The 23,911-nt window shown below is 45.5% G+C and overlaps 1 protein-coding gene across 5 annotated transcripts in view; it reads left to right on the top strand.

The window, feature by feature from the left end:
• Window positions 1-23,911, top strand: part of STX8 (syntaxin 8) — a 246,407-nt gene that overhangs the window by 196,487 nt on the left and 26,009 nt on the right. Inside the window, exon 8 of one of the 5 annotated variants that reach the window (XM_064582130.1) lies at window positions 1,368-23,272. The exons of the other annotated variants lie outside the window; for them this stretch is intronic. Coding sequence (XP_064438200.1) covers window positions 1,368-1,396 — 29 coding nt within the window. The 3' untranslated portion in view covers window positions 1,397-23,272. Of the gene's footprint in view, window positions 1-1,367; window positions 23,273-23,911 lie in introns of those variants that run through there. 5 annotated transcript variants of the gene reach the window in all.

The raw sequence follows: 23,911 nt of genomic DNA, 5'->3' as shown, positions 1-23,911 counted from the left end.
TGTCTAGTAATATCCAGTGTTGCTGCTGAGAAGTTCACACCAATATGGTTCTAGTTCCTTTGTTTGCGACCTGTTCTTATTTATCTTTTCATTGTCCCATTGTTTGTTTTTTGCTCTGGAAGATTTTAGGATCTTTTATTGTTGCCGTTTTTGAAATGTCAAAACAATGTGTCTGATTGTGGGTCTTTTAATTTCTAAAACTCTTTCTTATTCTTGATCGTTCCTTTTTTTATTGGATTTTGTCCTTGTTTTTATGGGTGCAATATTTTTCCCAAATCTCTTCCAGAATACTAACTAGTTGTTTGTTTGTTTTTTGTCATGCTGTGGTTTGTTTTTAAATTCTTGTCTGTTATCAGAATTCTTTCTGTATCCTCTAGTGTCAGCTCTTTTATTTGTTTATCTGTGTTTTCTATGTCATACTATGGGCTTTGCTTAAATGCTTGATGAATCTTGGGGATGAGCTCATGTGTATGAATCTGGAAGTAGAGAAAGGCTGATGAGAAGCTCTGTATAAATAGATAGATCTTGTTGATTGATGGGCCTCATGCCCCGCTACCCCTCAATATGCCAAAAAGCAGAGGACTCTAAACTAGGACAAAAGCAACCACAGTAGCAGCTCTAGTTTGCAGGGTTTCTTTAGAGAAAATACTCCAGCTTTTAATGTAGACATAAACACTTGGCTGCCTGGTAAGTGGGGGAGGGTCCACAGAAAGATCTTCAGTGAGTCCTGTTTTTTGTTCAGCTTCCCACTGTCTTCCTTACTGTCTGTCTTACAGTCTGGAGCCTCTCAAGAGTTGTGTTGGCGGGTTGGCGCCCTCTTCAGTTACGGCTCTTCCCCATGTCTATGAAGCTTCCTCTTCACTTTTGGCCACCAGCCCCACCCTGTTGGTCTTCTGTCTTCAAGAAATTAGCGGGGGTCTCTCTTCACTGACGGTGCCTCACCAGATCTCCTCTCATTCTTGCAGGGCTACACTACTCTTTTATGCCTCTCATCCTCTTTGCCCTTAAACCATACTTTTTCCACAGTAAAGCTAACCTAATACCTGTTACTGCCGTTCATCTCCCCAAATATATATACAGCAGTTTTCGTAGACATCCTTAGTAAGACGAAGTTCAGGGCCCATCCACATGTCCCACATAACCTCGGGGACTTAGACGAGTCAACAAGTATTCTTTGTGTACTAAGTAGGTATTACAGGGACTAGAAAGATACAAATAATGTATTCCCAATCCCATAATCCAGTGGCAAGCCCATAGTATAGGTAGAACAAGGCCCAGAATTACAGGCATTTTAGAGATTTAGCGTTTTGGTTAGAATCAACCTGAGTACAGATTGGCTAAGTATCTGGTGATCTTTTTCCTCACAGAAATTGGAAATCATCACATGATGCGGTGAAGAGCATATGATGGATGTAACATATTCATTCTTCACTCATCGAAGAATTTTAGAGTGCAAGGGATTGTACTAGGAGCTGAGGAGAACTCGAAGTCTGTCCGATTAGTCACTCTGCCTCAAGAAGGAGAGGTGGCACGTACCTAAGTCTCAAATACAAGGCAAAATGAGATCAGTGGTGTATGAGGACTATAAGTAAAATGTTATGGGTATTCCGAGTAAAGGGAGAGATTACTTCCTGCCAGTTTACGTGTGGTGTAAGGGAAATGAAAACAGGCCAACTGAAGAATGGCTCACTGAAAGACAGAGGATTTGGATCAATGGGGATGAAGGTGAGGAATTAACTCAGGTGAGTCCAGGGTTCAAAGAGAAATTCGTCTTGACTGGAGCCAGAATTTCAAAGGTGCTCATAACATGTCATCATGAAAGTAATGCCCTTTTCCTAGAACATTGCTTCTAGCACTGGCTTATTAATTAAAGCATAGATTTCCTCCAATAGACCTTGTTCAATTGAGGGTCTTTGTTCTCCCCTGACGTTAATATCTCAGAACCACAGAAATACAGCCCCCCCGCCCCATCCCTGCCAGCACTCTGTTCTCCTGTTAGCCCAGCCAAGGAAGTCCATGCCATGTGGTGCCAGCATTCCTATCCATCTCCTCGCTGCCACTGCTGGGGGGTAGTTTGGGTCAGCTTCCTGACCTGCTGCTTCAGCCCCCTCCCACCGCCCCTCCCTGAATCACACAGGTTGGAAAGTTAAAAGCTCCTTGGCACGACGTTCCACGTGTGGCCCGGTTTCTACCCTAGAAGACGCGGAGATAGGAGAGACCGGTGCGAGGTGTTAGTGACGCCCAGGGAGATCAGATCTCCCGATGGGCACGGGGATGGAGTGTGTTCGGCTCTTTCAGGGAGCTCCGCGAAGATTCTAGCATCTAGCGCCTCTCGTCCCACGAGACTTACGGCAGGCAGCTGCAGCAGTGGTGTGGAACTGTCCTCCTGTATGGCTGGCTCTTTGGTCCTGGTCATTGTATATCCTCCTTATCTGGTTTTCTGGTCGTCCTGAAGGTTCCATAAGCTCCAATACCCCTTTTTTTCTTTTTCTTTTTCTTTTCTTTTCTTTCCTTTTTTTTCTTTTCTTTCCTTTTTTTCCCCTTCCTTCCTTCCTTCCTTCCTTCCTTCCTTCCTTCCTTTTTCTAAACCAGCTAGAGTGGATGTGGTCTCAACAGCTAAAAACCCCTGCTGGTATCATTTGGTTGGACTTTCCAGTCACCCACCCATGTTCCTTGAGGTTTCTGGCTCTCGATTCACCATTATCTCTCTCCCCCCATTTTCCTGCCATCATGCTAACGGGCGGAGGAGTCTGCGTGATGGTCTCTGCCACACTGTGGTCTCATCGCCTCTCCCTCTCCACGGCTACAGCTGGAACTGTGTCACCTGTAAGAGTTCCCCTCTCTGGCCCAGCCTCCTGTCACTCCACTGTCTCCCCGCGGACCTGCGCTCTAACCTCAGAGCATCCTTCAGTGTCCTTCCCTGCTGTCGTAACACGTCAGTCCAGCTCTCTTCCCCGGTGAGCTGCAGCCCACCGCAGCCCACCAGACTCACTCACAGTTTACTGCCTCTTACGATAACCCCTAAAATGCTCCGTGCTGGTCTAGATGTATAGATACCCTCGCCCCATATTTTGCACTGAGAATATAACATTAGCTAATGCTTATAAGGTGCTTATCGTATACCAGGCACTGTTCCGAGCACATTCATATATTAAGTCATTGAATCCTCACAGCAATTCATTGAGATAGGGACATTTAATGTCTACATTTTACAGATGAAGAGACAGAAGAACAGAAAGGTTAAGTGATTTGCCCAAGGCGACACAGCTAGTAAGTCCTTGAGCTGGGATTCAAGCTGTCATGTTCTTAGTAGCTGTTCTCTATTTGCATTCCCTTCGCCTGTTTTAAGGGATGCCAAGATATCTGTGTATCTTTACATGGATATGAAAAGCACTTTTTCCTCTTTAACCATATATGTGATTACTGTCCTACTGTCAGCATCACACATTGTAGTTTCTAAAAGCAGAATTCCATTCATATATCCACCAGGTTTTTCTTTTTTTAATGAAGTGTTTTTTCTTTCTCTCTCCCATATTATTTCCTTGCTGTGCATTCTGATTTGAATCTCAATTCTGCCGTGAAAGATAGGGTCACACTATTGCAGATAAATGTTTCAGGCAGCTGTTGACTAGCGAGGGTGATGGATTTTCTATACTACCCTCCTCTTTCGAAATATCCCTTGTGTTACATCCGGAAATGCGTCCTCTGATAAATGAAATATAGCAGTTTGGGATATATCAGCTGGTATTTTTTTCTCTGATGTCTTCCAGGATAGGTCTTGTGCAGTATTTACACTTTGGGTTTCAAAACCCGACTGTAGGTATGAATCCCGGCTCAAGCATTGAGACTTTGGGCAAGTTATGTAACCTGTAAACGTCAGGTACTTCATCTGGATGATTGGGGGTAGCCTACTATAAATTGAGTGTGAACAGATCACCATGGACCACCCCCCCCCCCCCGTGCCCCAGCCTTCTCCCCACAAGGTTAATCCCAGCACATCCTATCACACTCCCCTCCCCAAACAAGCACGTACCCATTGCATATGGACAGAAACAGCCTAGAGAAATTTGATAAATTGCATTTTACTGAAGGTTTCACATGGAGACAGAGGATCAGGTTGTATTGTGCCCCACTAAGCACATCTTCCCTTTAAAAAAAAGAAGAGTCCCTGCTTTGTCATCTGCTTCTCTTTCCCCAGCAGCCCCCTTCAGCCTCCTTCCTCCTCACCCTCCTGGCCCGCCCACCCTGGCTCAGGCCACACCTGCCCCTTCCGTCGGTTAAGCATCTGCCTTCGGCTCAGGTCATGATCCCAGGGTCCTGGGATCGAGCCCCGCGTCAGGCTCCCTGCTCAGGGGGAAGCCTGCTTCTCCCTCTCCCACTCCCCCTGCTTGTGCTCACTCTCTCGTTGTGTCTCTCTCTCTCAAATAAGTAAAATCTTAAAAAAAAAAAAAAGGAGTAGCTCTCTCTTACAAATTATGTTCCTCTAAGCTTGACAGAGAGCCGACAATTCTTTAAGTGTTGCCCAGAGTAAGGGGGGGGCACGCCGCCCTGTTTCGGGGGCCTCCGGCGCTGCCTTGCTTCTCAGGGGGAAATGTCATGCTTGTTTATACCGGCCGCTCACAGTTCAGCCACTGCAGCAGGAAGTCAGCATTGATACCAACAGCTTCCACCCCTGACATCGTCTTACTTAGAGTTTGGTTATCAGAGCTCCCTGGCTGGTTTATTTGTTTGTAGGTTTTCCCCTTTTGCTGGAAAATCATGGTACATTTTCTGTCTCCAGCCCCTGGTTACATTTAAGTTACTTTAAGCTAGTCATCGCCTTCACCAATAGTTGCCAATTTGACTACTGATTTTTGCGCCCTATAAGGAAGTACTTACTACAGAGAAGATAGAGTGTGACCGTGGCCTTGACCATGGCCATTAATCGAATTCGAAATGGTTTCTACTGATGTGGAGTTTATGAAGTTAATACAAAGAGGTCAGTAAGACCATATTTTCCCAGAGTAATCATTTTATTGGCTATAGTGTTTGTGCTTTTATCTTAGAAATTTTTAAGTATCTTACAAGTCTGGGGCATCTCAGTCGGTTGAGCATCAGACTCTTGATTTCGGCTCAGGTTATGATCTCAGGGTCGTGAGATCGAGCCCCCGAGTGGGGCTCCGTGCTCAGCTCAGAGTCTGCTTGGGTTTCTCTCTCCCTTGCCCTTTGCCCTTCCCCCTGCTCGCTCGCTCTCTCCCTATAAAATAAATAAATAAATCTTTAAAAAAAATGTATCTTACAAGTCTGATAACTTCTCCCCTTTCCTTTAATTCACTTTGTCTGTGGTGAATCTCACCCGTAAAACTAAAGAACTCACTGTTTGAAAAGTTAGATGGAAACTCAGCGGAATGGGAGTATTTATTGCTTCCAAAGAAGGTTCTTCATTGTAGATTATCCAGGAGCCAGTAATGAATGTGTACTCTCAGGGGCCAGGGATTTCGGGGGATGAATTTCCCAGGGTTTAATCATCTCGTAAGGCCTCTGAGTGTGACTTTTTCCCAATAATCTACTTATCTCAGTAATTTACCCCTCCTACTGCATTGCAAGGAAAATGAGTCCCCCAGGTTGTTTGCATGATAAGTAGCTGGGAATTGTGTGAGCCTTTCAAGAAACAGCCCTGAGTTAATTGTAGCAGCCTGAGCTAATGGTTTCCCATGTTGGCTGGCAGGTTACAGGGAAGAAGGGGCTTGAAAACACCCTTTATCACAAGTACCATGCATTTGAAAAGCTGAAATCTTACAAATGTTTGCTTCCTGGAAGATATTTTCCCTTGCACTATAAATGGGTGAGAAAAATGTCCCTCCAGAGATAGGACTGGCCGCTTTGCAGATGGCTCTGGATGTTGGCTACTTGGAGGAGTTCAGGGAGGTTTTTGTTTTTGTTTTTGCCAATGGCTCACACTAATTTGCCCCCACCCCCTCTTTTTTTTTTTTTTAAGTCAGCACTAAAGAATAAGCTGCTCCCTGCAAGCCAACAACCAGAAATACTACTTTAGGAAAAGTAAGATATGTTTCCTAAAATTTCCTGATTGTATTTTTTTTTTTTTTTTTTAGCCTCATATCACATTTATCCTGGAGTTTGTTAATACGATAATGCATCAAACTAACAAGTTCAAAATGGGTTTTCTACTGTGGAGGAAGGTCACTGAAATACCATTCACTTTGGGGGGAGGGACCTAGAACATTCTGCGCTGTGCCCGTGGAGGACAGAGGAAGGTTGCATGAGATCTTACCTAGACAGGAAGGCATGGGAACGTGCTGGGAGCAGATCCCGGTTGGGGCAGAACAAAGATGCTCTCTTTCCCACATTACGTAGCCACCAGGCAAAACTCAGCAAGTTTATAGGGAGGGGAGCAAGTTCCTGCTGGAAAGAAGGCTGTGTATGAAGGAAGCAGCAGAAGCACCTGCTTTGCTTGCTCCATTTACCCTCCCTGCTTGACCAGTGCCCTCCCGTCCTTCCAATCGATCAGTCGATTGATCAATTGCAGCTCAAACATCGCTTTCTCCAGGAAGCCCTTTCTGATCCCCATCCCAGAGAGTCCTGGGCTCTCTCACTGCATAATTTCATAGCGTTTTCATAGTTATAATTCCACATTTTTTGGTATGATCAAATTATTTCTCTCTCTCCCCACAAAATTGGACCTTCCATGAGTACGTAAGGATCTTGTCTGTTTTTTATGCCATTAGAATCTCAGTAACTCATTTCTCAGAAAGTATCTGCCGATAGATGGGTGGATGGATGAGAGTACAATCGTTGAAAGTATTTCTGGTGGAGGACATCAGGGTGAGGTCCTGGGTTAACTGATGGCTGCACAGAAAGAATTTCAAGGCTTGTCAAAAGCAAGAGAGAAAGAGGAAGAAAATAATCGTGAGCCTGGAAAGTGTAGAGATAGATACATGGGAGCAGAAGTGTGTGTGTGTGTGTGTGTGTGTGTGTGTGTGTGTGTGTGTGATATTCCATGAATATGCTGGCCCTGGGATACAAAGATGAGAAAAGAATGAGTTTTGAGTGTTTTTTCCAAGAAGCAGGTGACTGAATAGATGGGCCAGGTTTCCAGCCTACAGTGGATGGCGGACTGAGTTGGGCAGTTTACAGAGGTGTAGGCAGGGATGGGGAAGCCAGAAGACAGACCAGTCGCTAGGAACCCACAGTCATTGGACACTATTACCCACACCCACCTACCACCCCACCCCGAAGGAGCAAGGTGGGGCAGCTTAGCAAGAGCTCCAGCCCTAGAAGGGGACAGCAGACCAGAAGGGTCACTGCTAGAGGGTTGTGCTAAAGCAAGGGGAGAACCAGAGAAGAAATCCACCAGCCTCTCTCTCTCTCCTGACCTCTCCCAGCTAAACCCAATGGGAATCCCAAGGCAGGGGAGCCCCAGTGATGCAGTATGTGGAGATCAGCCCCCCTGCCCTGCAAACCGTAGTATAGTAGAGTGACATTGACTAGTTAGGACGGTGACAGATGGTCAGTGTCTTTAAATACCTGCAATCTTACTTCTTAACTTTTCTACTTATTTTTTATTTTGAGTATGTATTTTAACTGCCAATATAGCCAACAGTGTATACCCTGAGAAATTTGGCCCCTCTCTCCTCTCTTCTCCTCTCCCCCGTTCCACATATAGATAACTACTTTCATCTGCTTCTCATGTCTCCTCCTAGATACAGGGGCATGTGTGTGCGTGTCTTATCACGTCCCTGTATATTTATATACCTCATATCCCTGTCTCCCCATAGGAAAGATAGTGTATTACATACACACACACTCTTCTGCATCTAGCCCATTATTTTATATATACACGTAAGTATATCCGTGGGAGAAATTCCCAGGGGTGGACATGCTGATAAATTTTCCCGAATTGCCCTCTGTAGGACGGCACGGTTTGGTACCTCCAAGCAATACCGTAGGAGAGCATTTCCCCACAGCCTTGCTGAAAGAGTGTGTCGCTCAGCTTTTGGAATTTTGCCCATCTGAGAGTGAAAACTATCATTTCATCATATTAGGTGAAACCACATGAAGTTGTAATTTATGTGGGCTAGAAATGGTAGGCCATTACTACTTTCATATGGTTCAGCCTAAGAGCTTTATTTTGTATTTTTTCTCACGAGTGAAACAAAATACCTTTTGATAGATCTCAGCTACCATTTGTATTCCTTTTTTGTTCTGAACATGCTATTGACCTTGGTGCATTTTTCTATTGCTGGCCTTTTTCTTATCAATTATAAGGAACCCTTTAAACATCCAGGAGAAGAATCTCTTGCAATAGTGAGTTTCAATTTTTTTTCCCGAATTTGTTTGTCTAACTTTGCTTATGATAACTTTTGCCTCCAGAAGTCTCTGATTTTTATGTAATTGTAATGATCAGTCTTTTCCTTTATGACACGCAGATTTTTAAGTCATGCTAAGTTTGCCTCTATGCCAAAGACGTAAAGGAATTCTTCTGTGGATTTTTTTCCCCTAGAACTTTAATGGTTTTGTTTGTCACATTTAAATTTTGGATCCGTTAGGAGTTTCTCCTGGTTTGAGGTAGAGACACAACTTTTTCTCTTTCCAGATGGCTACTTGGTTGTTCCAACACCATTGGTTCAATAATTCCATCCTTAGCCCTACTGATTACAGATGTCACCATGATCATGTACTAATTGACAAGATCAATTTTAAGTCCTGGCAAGGTATTCTAAATTAGGTGACATTCCTTAAAATATCTTTTTACATGTGAAATTGGTACAGGTTTGAAAAAATGAATACATGTTTGCTGAACAAAATATAGACAAACAAAACTTGGACAAAGAAGTGATCCTAATTCTACTATTTCCCACTGTTAATATGTTTTGTGTATGTAATAGCCACACGCACATACATCAGGTAAAGAATAATCTATAACAGGGGCGCCTGGGTGGCTCAGTTGGTTAAGCAGCTGCCTTCGGCTCAGGTCATGATCCTGGAGTCCCGGGATCGAGCCCCGCATCGGGCTCCCTGCTCGGCGGGGGTCTGCTTCTCCCTCTGACCCTCCTCCCTCTCATGCTCTCTGTCTCTCATTCTCTCTCTCTCAAATAAATAAATAAAATCTTTAAAAAAAAAAAAAGAATCTATAACAGCTATGTCCGTACAATATAGTGGCTTATGCAACATAGAACGGTATTTCTTTTTTTTTTTTTTGCTCCTCGGGGTGTGGCAGTACTTGGCCTTTCCATCCAATCTTCTAGAACTTTTCCTTCCATCTCTGCTCGTAAATTGGCCAACTCTTGCTTGAGCTCATCTCCTTCCTGTAGTGGCTTGCCAAAAGTTAACAAATTATGTATAAATATTTATCTCCTTACTACCTGTGTGTTATCCCTAAATATATTTCATTATATTATTATAGTTCTTTTAATAGGAAACTGTTAAGTAATCTCCTACCACCTAATTTTCAGGATTACGTTGGGCAGGTGTGAATGAATTCCTTAAGAAGCAGACCTGTGAAATCAAGCATGTAACGAAATGTCATGAGCCCCATAAAAGGCAGCATTACCTGCCACACCGCTGTGTGGCTGCACCAGAAACTTGGGTGGACACAGATGGTGTCCAGCATTTACCAAGTCTTCTTGATGAGAGATGCTATTATACTGGTTCAGATGAGCTATCACAACACAGAGGATGTAAATGTCATCACTGTCCGCCAGAAAGGTCTAATTGAAAGCTTTTAAAGGAGGATGACCATTCTGTGCATGTGGAAGCATATACATAGTAGACTTACTTGTAAATATCAAAGCTGTCCATCCAAAGAGGCTAATTAAATAGATAAATGTGGGGTGCCTGGGTGGCTCAGTCATTAAGCATCTGCCTTTGGCTCGGGTCATGGTCCCGGGGTCCTGGGATCGAGCCCCGCATTGGGCTCCCTGCTCCGCGGGAAGCCTGCTTCTCCCTCTCCCGCTCCTCCTGCTTGCGTTCCCTCTCTCGCTGTGTCTCTCTCTGCCAAATAAATAAATAAAATCTTAAAAAAAAAAATAAATAGATAGATAAATGTATGCCCAGTCCAACAGCAAAAAAGAAAAAATCCAAAGCACCTCTCTTTCCCAAAATGCTCTGGTGGTGGGCAATTTTATAGGCAAATTCTTTTAAACTTCCCAGGAAAAATAATTCCTGTGTTATATAAACTGTGGCAGAATTCAGAAAAGAAGGAAGACTTCTCGTTTCACTGTGTGAAGTTGGAATGACTCTGATGTCAAAACCCAGCAAAGATGACGTATATGCTGAATGTCAAAACTAAAAAGGCATTTAATAAAACTCAGTGTCTGTTCTCAGTTTGAAATTTAAAAAAAGCACACAGCAAACAAAATGAAAAGGCAGCCTACTGAATGGGGAAAAATAATTGCAAACCATGTATCTGATAAGGGGCTGATATTTTAGGACTCTAACTCAATAGCAAAAAACCAAACAATTCAATTAAAAATCGGTGGAAGATCTGAATAGACATTTTTCCAGAGAAGACATCCAGATGGTCAACAGGCACATGAGAAGATGCTCAGCATCACTCATCATCAGGGAAATGCAGATCAAAACCCCAATGAGATGCCACCTCACACCTGTTAGATGGGCTGATATCAAAAAGACAAGAGACAAGTGTTGGCGAGGAGGTGGAGAAAGGGAACCCTGGTCCTCTGTCGGTAGGAATGTAAATTGCTGCAGCCATTATTGAAAATAGTATGGAGGTTCCTCAAAAAACTAAAAAATGAACTACCATAGGATCCAACAGTTCCATTTCTGGGTATATTTCTGAATAAAATGAAAACACTAATTCAAAAGGATATGTGCACCCCCATGTTCATTGCAGCATTATTTACAATAGCCAAGACATGGAAACAATGTAAGTGGCTCAATAAATGAATGTATAAAGATGTATGTAGAGAGTGTGTGTGGGGGGGAAGAGGTGCCACATACACCCCCACGCAAATGGAATAGTATTCAGCCATGGAAAAAAAAAGGGATGAAAACTTGCCATTTGTGGCAATGTGGATGGACCTGGAGGGTGTTACGCTAAGTGAAATAAATCAGCCAGAAAAAGACAGATACCATATGATCTGTCTTGTGTGGATTCTTAAACAAAACAAAAACCCAAGCTCATCAATACAGAAAACAGATTGGTGGTTGTAAGAACTGGAGGCTGAGAGAAATGGGTGAGCTGTTTTTGTTTTTTTCTTTTTTAAGTTTAAATAAATTAAATAAAATGTAAAAACTAAGAAACACTCTTGAAAGCAATGAAAAAAATAATTCACTCGAGATATATTTCTTATTCATGACCAAGAGGCACAATATTATTAAGATACCAGTTCTTAAATTGATTTGAAGTTCGGTGCCATCCCCATAGAAATCTCAGCAAGCTGTTTTGTAAACAGCAACAAACTTGTGTTAGACACTGAGTAGCGTCGGGGGTTACTGCTGAAGGACAAGTCAATGAACTCACACTTGCCCGTTTCAAGATTTATTATAAAGCTACAATAATTAAGAGAGCATGATGTTTTGAAACGAATGGACACGTAGATAAATGGAACAGAACAGAGAGTCCGTGGACAGACTTACACAGATACAGTCAACTTGACCTGGGTCAAAGGAATAAAGGCACATCAATGCAGAAGAGATTGTTTAGTTTTTAGTCTTTAGTCATCATCAGCAAATGAGGGTACAAATGGACAACCACAGGAATTTTTTACACAAACTTTGCACCTTAGGCATAAATTCACTCAAAAGTATTCATTGCCTTAAATATAAAATGCAAAAATATAAAAATTATAGTGGGGGACTTAGGAGAAAATCTACATGGGTTAAAGTTTTGTGATTAATTTTCATATATGACACAGAAAGCATGGTCTGTGAAAAGAAATGATAATGTGAACTTATTTACACTGTCCGCTCTGTGAAAGACTGCATTCAAAGAATGGAAATACAGGCTGCTGGCTAGGAGACTATGTCTTCAAAACACTTACCTGAAGAAAGATTTGCATGAAAAGTATTCAAAGAACTAGAACGCCACAGTAAGAAACCAGACTTCCCAAATTAAAATAAATAGGGCAAGACAAGTAGACACCTAACCAAATAATATATATAAATGGGGGAAAAAAACCATGTCTAATTTGCTCAACATTGGGGAATTATTGGAAAACAGTATATATTGTGCACTAGGGAAAAGCAAATTAAAAAAATAAAAATTTAAAAATAACTCTTCAAACTGGGAATTAAAGAGTACTTCATTATCATACCCAGTAATAACTATCACAGACTAAATGCTACCATTTTGCTTGATGGTAAAAAAATTACAAGATCAGATCAGGGACAAATAAGAATGTCCTCTTTCACTGCTGATGCACATCATTCGTCTCTACAATGTGCAAATAATTAAGGCGGAATTAAACTTACCATGTTTGTAAACATTTGTAAGAATCTACCTCGGAAATTCAAGAGAATCAACTAAAAACCAAAAAGAAAGCCAAGTCCTTTGCCAGTTATAAGATAAATATACAAAAAGTGGTTCTCACAAATACCCATAATCAGTTAGATAATGTCACAGAGAACAGAGAGGGCACATTAACAGTAGCTCCAGGGACACCTGGGTGGCTCAGTGGGTTGGGCGTCCAACTCTTGATCTCGGCTCAGGTCTTGATCTCAGGGTCATGAGTTCAAGCCCACTTAAAACAAAACAAAACAAAAACCCAAAACCAAAAAACAAACCAGTAGCTACAAAAACTCAACAAGAAATAGGGGACCTTGAAAAAAACAGAAACCCTACTCAGGTTCAAGACCCAACTGTAGGAACGCCTGGGTGGCTCAGTCGGTTAAGCGGCTGCCTTCGGCTCAGGTCATGATCCTGGGGTCCTGGAATCGAGCCCCACGTCCGGCTCCCTGCTCAGAGGAGAGCCTGCTTCTCCTTCTCCCTCTGCCTGCCACTCTGCCTGCTTGTGCTCTCTATCTCTCTGTCAAATAAATAAATCAAATCTTTAAAAAAAAAAAAAAAAGGACCCAACTGTAGCTGAAGCAAAAACAAAGGAGGGGCGCTCCCCCGAGCTGGAAGTGGGAGAAGGTCACACCCAGAGGAACTGCAGGTCACAACTAGAGGAACTGAAGCCTTAGGGAGCAGAACAGGATTCTCAGAGCCCCAGGACTGTTTGTGCTAGGACCGTAGGGCTCAGTTGTTGGGAGTACGCACAGCTCCAAACCCACGGGCTTGCCAGTTAGCACCATAGTCATCACAGATTTATATGTTTTGGGCAACGGGTTTAGGACATGCAAGAAGTACTTGTTTCTGATGCACACAGAGGCACCATGGGGGTTAGTGGTGGGGCTGTGTACCGTTCCTCCTTTATCATCTCTGCGTTGGCTTCCCCCTTTCCTGCCACAGACTGGCTTTCTCATGGTGGAGAGCACAGCGCCTGGCAGCCCCACGTTCAAGTACTTCTTACTCTGTGGAAGGGTTCCTTCCTTAACAACAATCAGGAGAGTCGTGGGAAAGGTTTCTTTGGGTCCTGGCTGGGGTCTTGCATCTGTCTGTGAAACATGAGTGCCTGTGTTTGGCTTCAGCCTCCGGTCAAGGGTGCAGGCAAGCTATTTTATCAGGAGGGTATGCGGGTTGTTTGGGGTGTTAGTTGGTAGAAAAATTATAGCTACCGACAGAAGATTTGAATAAATGTAGGGATCTGCCATTTAAAGTGTAGAGATGTACATTTCTCCCCAAGTTACTTTATAAATTTCACAGTCTGATTCAGAATTCCAGAGGGAGTTTGGGGGCTCCTGGACATCACGATTCTAAAGTTTATCTGCAATAGCAGACATACGTAGTGAGATTAGCTAGGAAAATTCCGCCCAGTGTCAGGGAGCCAGGTTAATTTGTGTATTTTTCATCTCGGTCTTATTTTATCATCTGTCCTAGGCTTAAAATACGATCCAGTGTTGACACCTAATTTTTTTTTTTTTAAAGATTTTATTTATTTATTTGACAGAGAGAGAGACAGCGAGAGCAGGAACACAAGCAGGGGGAGTGGGAGAGGGAAAGCAGGCTTCCCGTCGAGCAGGGAGCCCGATGTGGGACTCGATCCCAGGACCCCGGGATAATGACCTGAGCCAAAGGCAGACGCTCAACGACTGAGCCACCCAGGCGCCCCTGACACCTAATTTTTAAAGCTTTTCTCCCAGGACAGTTTTTATGTAAGCCAGGGAACTAGGAGTTAGGTATTCAGAGATCTAACATCTCATACTCTAATGTCACTCAAATTATTTTGAATGCTGGCTCTCCACAAGGTGTTGTGGGGTTTCATTAGATAGAAGGCATATTCCCTCCCCACCTAGTACTACACTCAGCTTTTCCAAACAAAGATGGGTATTAGACATTGTCAGTTTGTTGTCATTCCATATGATTCAGGGAATCAGTTTGCGAATATGAAAGGAACCGGAAGAAGGTACAAATGATCTGATCTGAAACTACAAGTATACAAAAGAAATTGGGGGTTAGTTAGTTACTGCACATCATTGGGGGTGGTATGGATGACATGGGTTTTAAATGTAAGGATCTCTATATAATAGTAGTAAAAGCCTAAAGTTGTACAGAATTTTCAAAGATGCCAGAGATGGCTTAAAAGAGAGCACATGCTGGCCACCTTGCCAATGGAGGAATAAAGAGATGGAAAGGAGGGGCGCCTGGGTGGCTCAGTCGGTGAAGCATCTGCCTTCAGCTCAGGTCATGATCTCAGGGTCCTGGGATCCAGCCCCACGTCGGGCTCCCTGCTGGGTGGGGAATCTGCTTCTCCCTCTCCATCTGCCCTTACCCCCTAACTCGTGCTCGCTCGCTCCCTCTCTTTCTCTAAAATAAATAAAATCTAAAAAAAAAAAAAAAAAAAGGACAGAGAGGAAATGTCAGTTTAAAAAAAAGTGGTTACATGGGAAGTAAATGCAGGTCAGAAAAAGTGACGTTCGTGATTTTGTTTTGTGTTTGTAAATGGCACTCTTCTTGGGAAAGTAAACCCACGCCTGAAAAGGAAAGCAAATGTGTAATGCCCACGTGGTAATGCCTTCGTCGGTATGTGTCATGTCCAATTTCTTTGGCTTTGGAAACGATGGGGGAATATTCAACCCTGGAAATTTGTAAAAAAAAAAAAAAAAAAAAGGCAAGATAAATGTTTGTCTTCTGTGATTTACGTTCATACCGAGCTTGAGTTCCAAGATCTCAGCTAGATAACCACTTACAGCCCTCTTCATCTCCAAGTGTCGGGAAAGTTGGTTGATTAAGGCAAGCCCAGACTGAAAGTAAGGGAGTTTACATGGCCTTCACAGGGACAAAGGACTTGAAAGCATGACCTTTAAAAAGAGAAGTAGCCCAGCTCCTCTGACTGGAGGCCAGAAGTAGCCTGATCACATTAAACAGTATAAGAACGAAGACAGAAACAGGCCGTCCCCTCCTCCTTTCACAGCTCCAAATCAGTTCCTCAGTTTGCCTTGTAAGCGATGTGCAGATATGTATGGTAAGGCCCAGCGTGCTGTGCGCGGCATATGTTTAGAATTAATCATGTAACCACATTTGCCCCAGCTGCAAAGCTAGAGTTCACAGAAGTGTGGAAACAATGTTGAGATACGCATCTAGAAGCAAAGGTCATGCAGCTTGTGCCAAGACATATGTCAGGGGGAACTCGTGGTGGTGGCCAGTGCCATCTGAAGTCCAAGAGCATATGTGAACCGACACAGCCCTCAGACCATGAACCCCCAAGGCCAAAGGGAAATGACCTTCCACGGATGGGGATGCCAACGAAAGTGAGAGAGCTCACAAAATGCCGACAAGAGAAAAACCAGGTGGGAAGGTTAGCCCATCTGGCTAATTGGTCGCAGACTGTAAATTCCCCTCCAGCCACATCTGCCCTTGCTCCTTAGGAGAACCTGGATCTTCTGAGGACTTGCAGAGGAATGTTTGCAAGGATGGGTGCCACTCAGGCTGGGGGGTTGGTTTTTAAAGTTGAACGACAGAAATAGATCGGCTGATGGAGCGTTAGTGAGAGAGGCAAGAGACGAGGCAAGAACGGGACAGGGTGAGGAGGAGGGTGGGGAGCCACTCAGGAAATCCTGGACTATTTGCTCCTTCGGCCTTTCAGTTGCCAGATTCTGTCCCGGGCCTGTGGGTCCCAGGGCCGGACCGGGGCCAAGGTGCAGGGGTCAGGACGTTCCGCTCCCGCTCTGCCAGCTCACACGCTCCTACACGTACTCGCATGCACTGTTCTTCTGTCATTGCGTGTGTCCACTGTCCACCCTCTTCTGCTCAAGAGCACAGGAATCCCAAGTGCATTCACGCTCACATACCGGGGACAGAAAGTGTCGTCCCAGCCAGCCATCTTGCCATTTCAGATGGGAATAGAGTAAGGGAATGACAGATTCATAAACAGAATTCCGCACCCCCCCCCGCCTTGGTAGAATTTCGGGCACCCTAAACCTGAAATCCAGGGAGGGAAGACATTTGGGAGCAGAGAGGACTTCTTTCTACTCTTCAGGTTATCCCCAGTCAGGTGACCATTCGATCTGGCCTTGTTCGGTACATGGAGGTTGTCTGGTTTATAGGCATGCTGCTTAAAATACACCGGAGTCCCCAACTGTCCATCTTCTGATTGTGTCCCCAACAAACATTACCCAGTACCTGCTGTTGCCCAGCCCCAGAGCCCTTACTTGCTTGTTTGAGAAGTCACGCATCCTGAAATTGAGAGGTTTTCTCTCTCCCTCCCTCTCTCTCTCTCTTTCTCTCTCATGTGCTGACCAAAGAAACTTCCAGATCTGTTGCCTCCGTTAGCTCTGTTTATAAATCTGAACTTAGTTGGCATTTTAGGTAGATGAAGAGTCCCTCCATTAAACCAGCGTGGCGGGAAGGATGGCCGAAAGGGGATCCTAATGCTCAGCTCTAATGGTGAGTTGCTAGATTTGCAGGTGTATTGGGAGCAGGATTCATTGTTTCTCTTCCTTGAGTCTGGGGAATAGCACCAAGCTATATAAAAAATGATGCAGGGTTCGAACATCTATGAATCAAGTTTAGAACTGCAGTTACATGCGGCAGAGGTCATTGTAGGAGAAGTAACAGGCTCCCTGCACACCGGGCACCAGCCTGAGGGCTCCGTACGCATTACACCATCTGACCTTCACATCTGCCCTCCGCAACAGGTACGTTCATTATCTCTGTTTACAAGATACGGCAACTAGAGAATTCCTTGAGCTCTTCCCCGAGCAACTTGTGTCCTTTGCTGTGTGTGTGTGTGTTACACTTCGGCAAAATTTATGTTTAAAAAAAAAAAAGAGGAGGCCAGTGAAGCCCAGAGAAGTTAAGTGACTTGCCCAAAGTCCCCTAACTGGCACCAGAAGCAGGATTCAGCCACTATATTTGTCCCCCTTTAGAGCCCACTTAACTTCTCCTCTGTGCTGCTAACCCTTCCCATTTAATTATACATTATCGTCACTCCACACGTACATAGTTCATACAAATGAGCAGTATTTGTATTCTCTTACGCTGCCAATCCTTCATCTTGTCATTTCTTCATCATCTAGAAATGTCCTTGTGTTTTTAGCTTTCTCTCTTTGTGATTTACTTCTTTGTTCCCCCACCCCCAAACTATTTACTTTTTTTTAGGATTTTATTTGACAGACAGCACAAGCAGGGGGAACGGCAGGCAGAGGGAGAGGGAGAAGCAGACTCCCTGCTGAGCAGGGAGCCCGATGCGGGGTTCGATCCCAGGACCCCAGGATCATGACCTGAGCCAAAGGCCGATGCTTAACCAACTGAGCCACCCAGGCGCCCCCCAAACTATTTACTTCTTGGTTGTCGAGTAAATGAGTGAACAAGTCTTGTCGTAACATTTACGCTAACGCACGTTTTTAAGACAGTGTCCTAGACTCATTCATTTCTTTGTTTATTCCATGAAGTTATTAGATGCTCGCTACACGCCGGGACTAGGAATATAAAGTTGAATAAGACGGTGTCTTCTTTCAAGAGGTTTGGCGTCTAGTAGGAGCAGACGGACTTTTCTTTAAAAAATAGGGGCAGACAGACTTCCTACGGATTCCCAGACAGAGTCTCTTCGTGTAGAGTGGGAGCATCCAGGAGGAAGTGGCAAGGGTAGGCGAGGAAGGCCTCACGGAGGAGGTAACTCTGAGTGCGGAGAGGTGAGGGAGTGCTGGTCAAGGGCTGGGGGTTGCAAGGCCACGGGCTCGCCGTGTCCATCTGCTGAGGCTTCCATAACAAAATACCATGGGCCAGGTGACCGAGATAACGGAGGCCTGCTTTCTCACAGTTCTGGGGGCTGGGAAGTCCAGGATCAAGGTGCTGGCAGGGTTGCTTTCTGTTGAGGTCTCCTCCTTGCTTTGTCCTCACGTGGCCTTCCCTCTGCTAGGTGTGCTGTGAGGAGTGGGGAGGAGGAGGAGGAGGGCGAGGGAGACGGAGAGGGAGAGAGAGCCCTCCGGTGTCGCTTCCTCTCCTTATAAGGACACCAGCCCTTGTAACCTAATTTAACCTTCATTACCTCCTCCTAATCAGCCATACTGGGGGGTGAGGGCTTCAACATACGAATTGGGGGGGACATAATTCAGTCCAGAATGCACACCGACACCCAGGATTCCCTGGCCCCACAGTTCCTCCTGATGCCTCCTCACGGAGGCACCCCACAGTCCCTCTGTTCATGCTTGTTTTAAGAGTCCTTTCGCATGCACCCTGCCTGTGCCCAGAAGTCTTAGCGTGGTGATTCAGTGTTTCCAGTCTGTTCCTTGATGTCTGTTCTAAAGAGCATAAGGCTGACACAGCTCCGACTTACAAAACCCCGGGCTTCAGATGTTTCCACCATCGTCCAGAGCTGGCCATGGTGGGGAAGCTGCAGTTGCCTCCTTCCCCACCCCAAGGAATCTCCCTTTCCAGGGACTCTCTTCTCTGCCTGGCTCCCCAGAGCATTAAGGGCACAGCATAGTTGTACCCACAGTGAAAAAATGTGACTTCTCCCACTTCTCCTGTAACAAGTGACGGCAGAATGCAAAATGGATCATATATGTAAAGGCTCTTTGCAAAGTGCAGCGTGCAGTATTCAGTCCATAAATTATTAGAGCCTTTTATCTTTGCAATCATGTTTTCCGGGCGCGTCATCGGACCCTCTCCCATCCCCTGTGTCACCATAGTTAGGTACCCAAAAGGACCTTCACCGGGTCTTTGAGAATTCCCCGAAGCCACCTTCCCGCTCACACCCACCCTTCTTGCGTGCTTGGGTTATGATGCAGTCATTTTCAATACTAGTCTCTAAATTCCAGCCCTTCTGTGAAGCCTTCCTGGCCCGACGGGGGAGGAGCGAACGACTTCCTTGGGGGGCTTGGGATGTGGGGGCCCCGGGGACAGTCACGCAGCCCGACTCTGGGTCTGAACTCCCTCCATGACTTACCAGCTGTGTGACCTGGAACAGCCCTTTGTTTTTCCTTCGCCGGAAACCGAGGGTGTGGGTCATCTGGCCCCTAACAGCTGCACTGTTGGCCACGGAGTCTTGCTAACTTGACCCCAAGGCCAGCAGAGAGCTACCAGGGACAAGGGTGGCACAATGCAAGAGGCGAGAGAGAGAAATCCTTCTGGTGTGAAGATTTGTGAGGATGACATGAGTTAAGACACAGCTGGGCCCTTAGAACAATGCTTGGCCCGCAGTGAAGGCTCCGTAGGTTTTGTTTCCCCATCCATCAGTAGACATGGCGGTCCACGGCTATGGAGATGTGTGCTCTTAGTGGTCCGACCCATTTCCAGAATGTTGCTGGATTGAATTTAAGTTTGCCCAGCCAACCAATACCCATCATGAATGATCCGAAGGCTCCGTGCTCCGTCCCATTTTCTGTCGGATACCTTTCGTCTGTATTGCAAATAATCTCCGGAGAGCCAGCTCGCTGGCCCCGTGGAAGGCCATGTGCTTGAGGACAGGGCATGACATTTGAATACTCAGTGGTACCTGAACATTTGGAGCATGGGATCGGAGGGGCAAACTGAAAAAGAGCCAGTGACGGGAAGCCTTTCTGGCCCAAAAGGAAACCTTGCCTTTTCCAGACCTGAGGCCAGAAGTGAGCACTTCGGTGCTGAAAGGGGTCCGGATGCACAGCTAGGGGGGATTCTTTCCCAGGGTTGGTGGGAGGAGGAGACTTCTTTCTGTCTGGCGTGGGCTCAGAACGGAGCATGCTGGAGGTTAGGCTTGCACAGGTAGCCAGAGAAACACGCGATGCTTTCTCTTTATTGTGTCTGCTGAGTGGTTCTCTTTCCCAGCCTGTGTTGTGTTATGAAAGAGACAAGTTTAATAAACAGATTCTATTTTTACTCCAAGCCACGGCTTGGAAAAGCATTCCGTCTCCCAACCGGGAACCAGGAGCCCCCTTGGCCCTGCGCGCCTGTTACTCTCTCTGCCACCACTTGGTGGTGACATACCGAAGCTTGCAGGGGTAGGTCTCAAAAGCCCGTCTGCCTGAAGCCCCACCACCTGGCACCAACGGCTGAGACGGTGCTTCAGACTCTCAAGATGCCTCTGCTCTTAGCCTTATGAGATTCATGTTCGGGGACTGCTTGTCCGATGTGTCCCTTTGACCAGGTGAAGAAGCTGCTTGTTCCCGAGTCCCAGTTCTGGTCTGGTTAACTGGCAGCTTCCAGCCCTCGGGAACACATAGGCGTATAAGAAAAACAATCCTGCTTCCCCTTAGTTCAACTAACGCAAGGCTGGAGGATTTCAAACAGAACTTTTCCTTGGAAACAACAGCAAAATATACACAACAGCATAAATAAATGGATAAGCTCACAGGGTTTGGCCGGCTGACCAGGACTTAAGGATGGAACAGCACACGGTGCAGACCGGCCAGCAGGGCTCCCAGACTGTCCAGAGAGCCTCGTTTCTTCTCCCACCTTGGAATCTAAGAACCTTGTAGAGCAGATTGGAACGAGGTTAGCCCAGCCTCGATCCCAGAGGAGATCTTATTTATAATTCGTAACCTCCGTATTCCAAAGAAGATATGGGGTAGTTTACGATAATGTGTGTGTGTGTGTGTGTGTATGTTTAAAACCAAAGCTGCTGAAGAAATTGAAAATGTTTACACGTAGACAAGAGCATAAGTAGAATATATCAAAGCACTAAATTAATACCATGCTTGAACACCAAATTTAGCGCCAAGAAGAGAATCCTGGGAAACCAGCATGCAGAAGGAACCGTCAGGTATTTACACAGTGACAATAACTACCAGAAAAGAAAAGGGACGTCCCTTTTCAAGAGAAGCTAGCCTTGTCCCGGTCCTGAGTATTTATTGGTAATGGCAGCACGTAATTCAACAGTGATTTCACAGAACACCCAGAAACTGTCTCGTTCAGTTGGCGAGCAATGTTTGTTTGTGTTGATAACTACTTTTAGATCCGATGGACGCCTCCTTTCTTCCCAGAATTTGCTCCACAGCTGTGCTGCATCCCCTTCTTGCGGCTGACCTTAGGTCAGGTGGGAAAGCCCCCAAAAGGGGCGTCCCTGTCCCCCCCACAGAGGACACTAGACGGGAATGAGCCTGGCACGGGGGGCGGGGGGGGCAGTCAGCACAGCCCCTGGACCAGTGAGCATTGTGCTCTCTGTACGTGTATGCAGGACATATGGAGGATGATTATGTTATTTACTCATGATAAGGAGAACTCGAGATGCCCTGGATTGAAAAGAATACCTATCAGCCAGAGATCTGGGACTCGTCGAACAGCGGCTCCTTGACGTTCCTTCTCTATTCAATAGCGTGATGTGATTTGAGATTTTTCTCCCTTCGGGAAGGAAGCAAATGCAGTTTTGGGTGCACTCGGAAGTCCTGTGATGATCAATGTATTGTCAGCTTGTTGAAATCGTTTATGTGTGTGGCAGCATGTTTGCGGGACAGCTAAGCAGAGGCCGTAATGGGTCTGTGTTTCTCTCCTCTCTTGCACCCAGGACCTGCTCGATCCATATGGTCCAATATGGTTCAGATGGGGGTGGCATTCACCCTTCCTCCTCCTCTCCCCCGCTTCACAGCTGCTGTTGATCCCCATGCCAGGCAGCAGGGTAGGCATTTCACACAGAATCTGGCCTGGTGGTGAGTCGAAATAGTGTCCAGGCATAGTTCACAAAGACAGGAGGGCAGGGTCCATTTCAAACCGGGAACAGAAAGCCACAGTGACCTGCCCCACCTCCCTTCCCCCTGGGCTCCGGTCTCCAGAGGAGAGCGCTTTCAGCTCCTCCCACCTGTTTCCCCTGGATCGTACTTTCTTACTCCTGAAGAATATGCTTGTACTCATAGCACTCGATCTGATTGCAGTTTGAGATGTTGTCTGCTAACTTCTGCCGTGGAAGATGGACTTAGTTCTTTCACTGGCTGCCCCCCAGCCCCTCACACACACTCCCACTCCTCTCTGCTTCCGACAGAGTTCAATCACAGTTGTTAGGTAGATCACGATTCAGCATTTTCATTTTGACTGTATTGGTGTCTTTAACCGAGCCACGTAGCTTACTATAATTAGATTTCCTTTCTGACACAGGATTTTGGGTTTCCTGGACTTAGTGTCATCCTTTCCCTTTGCTTATCCTAACTCTTGCCCTGACTTGCCACAGAGCTAAGAAATGCCTGTGGATCTGTGAGATGCACATCAGATAATCCATCTTGCCCGTGTTCTGCTTGGGAGTCAGCCCTCCTGGGCCCCAGGCTTCCGTTCCAACCCAGACTTCGAGCTCTCCAGGCCCCCTGCCCCTCCGCTACCGTGGGACTTCTCTTCGATGTCTTCTTGAGACTGTTCATCCCCTCGCTCTCCCGTCAGAGCCCCCTTTCTTGGAACTCGTATCTTCTTCCTTGGTTTACCTCCTCATGTGATGGAGCACAGCCTCTAGCTCTCTGATGGGGACTGCCTGCGAAGCACATTTCTCGAGATATGGCATGTCTGAAAACATCTCTGTTCTGCCTCTCGCAGTTAACGGATCGACTGCATATAGAATTTTCGGTTAAAGATGATTTGTGCTCAGAATGCTAAAGGCATCTTTCATTGTCTTCTAGCTCCCAGCGTTGCTACCGAGAAGTCCAGTGCCATTTTGACTCCTGAGCCTTGTTATATGTCCTGCTTTGCTTTTAAGAGCTTTTCCTTAGCGTGAATATTCTAAATTTCACGCGGAAGGCCTTTGAGTAACGCCAGCCCCCTGTCCTGGTGTTGGAGACTTGGTGGACCCTTCCGGCTGGAATTCGTGGCCTTCATCCTGAACATTTTTTCTTCGTTATAGCTTTGATAAGTACCTCCTCTCCTTTTCCTTTCCTTTCCTTCTGGCACATTCTATGTTCATGGTTGGATATTGGGCCTCCTGGTTTAATTTGTTCATTTCCTTGTTTTCTCTCCTGTTTTTCATTTCTTTGTGTTTTTGTTCCTTTCTGGGACATTTCTTCAGCTGCTTCTTCACATCCGTCCCTTGATTTGCTTTATTGCTGCCGTCTTGTTTTTGTAACTTGTGTTTTCTGATTTTTAAATGTTACTCAGTTCTGGTTTCAGAGACAAAATATTTTAGTAGACATTGTATCTCTCAGGATATTAATTAGTGTTTCTTTGATGGCTCCTTCTGTTGTTTGCTTTATCTTTTCTCTCAATTCTTTTTTCTGGTTTGGGGGGGTGGTTGGCAGGGAGAAGGGGGATGATGGGGGGGTTGTTCTCTTTTTCTCTTCCGTCAAATGTCTAGTGATGCTTGGCTACCCATTACTGTTTAAGAATGAAACACCAAAAAGACACCCAAAAGTTATGTATGCATTGGTGGGGTCTGTTGAGTTGTAGGTTTCCCCCAGAGGATGATCAGACAGGGAAGGACCGAGTCATTTTATTGGGGACCCCAGATGTCCCCTAGCATCTGTA

The sequence above is a fragment of the Mirounga angustirostris genome, unplaced genomic scaffold (assembly GCF_029215605.1).
Source record: "Mirounga angustirostris isolate CCGP_5_RB_7025 unplaced genomic scaffold, mMirAng1.0.hap1 SCAF_17, whole genome shotgun sequence".
Classification (NCBI taxonomy): domain Eukaryota; kingdom Metazoa; phylum Chordata; class Mammalia; order Carnivora; family Phocidae; genus Mirounga; species Mirounga angustirostris.
The sequence above is the reverse complement of the archived record's forward strand: the minus strand, read 5'-3'. Positions and strand labels throughout refer to the sequence as shown.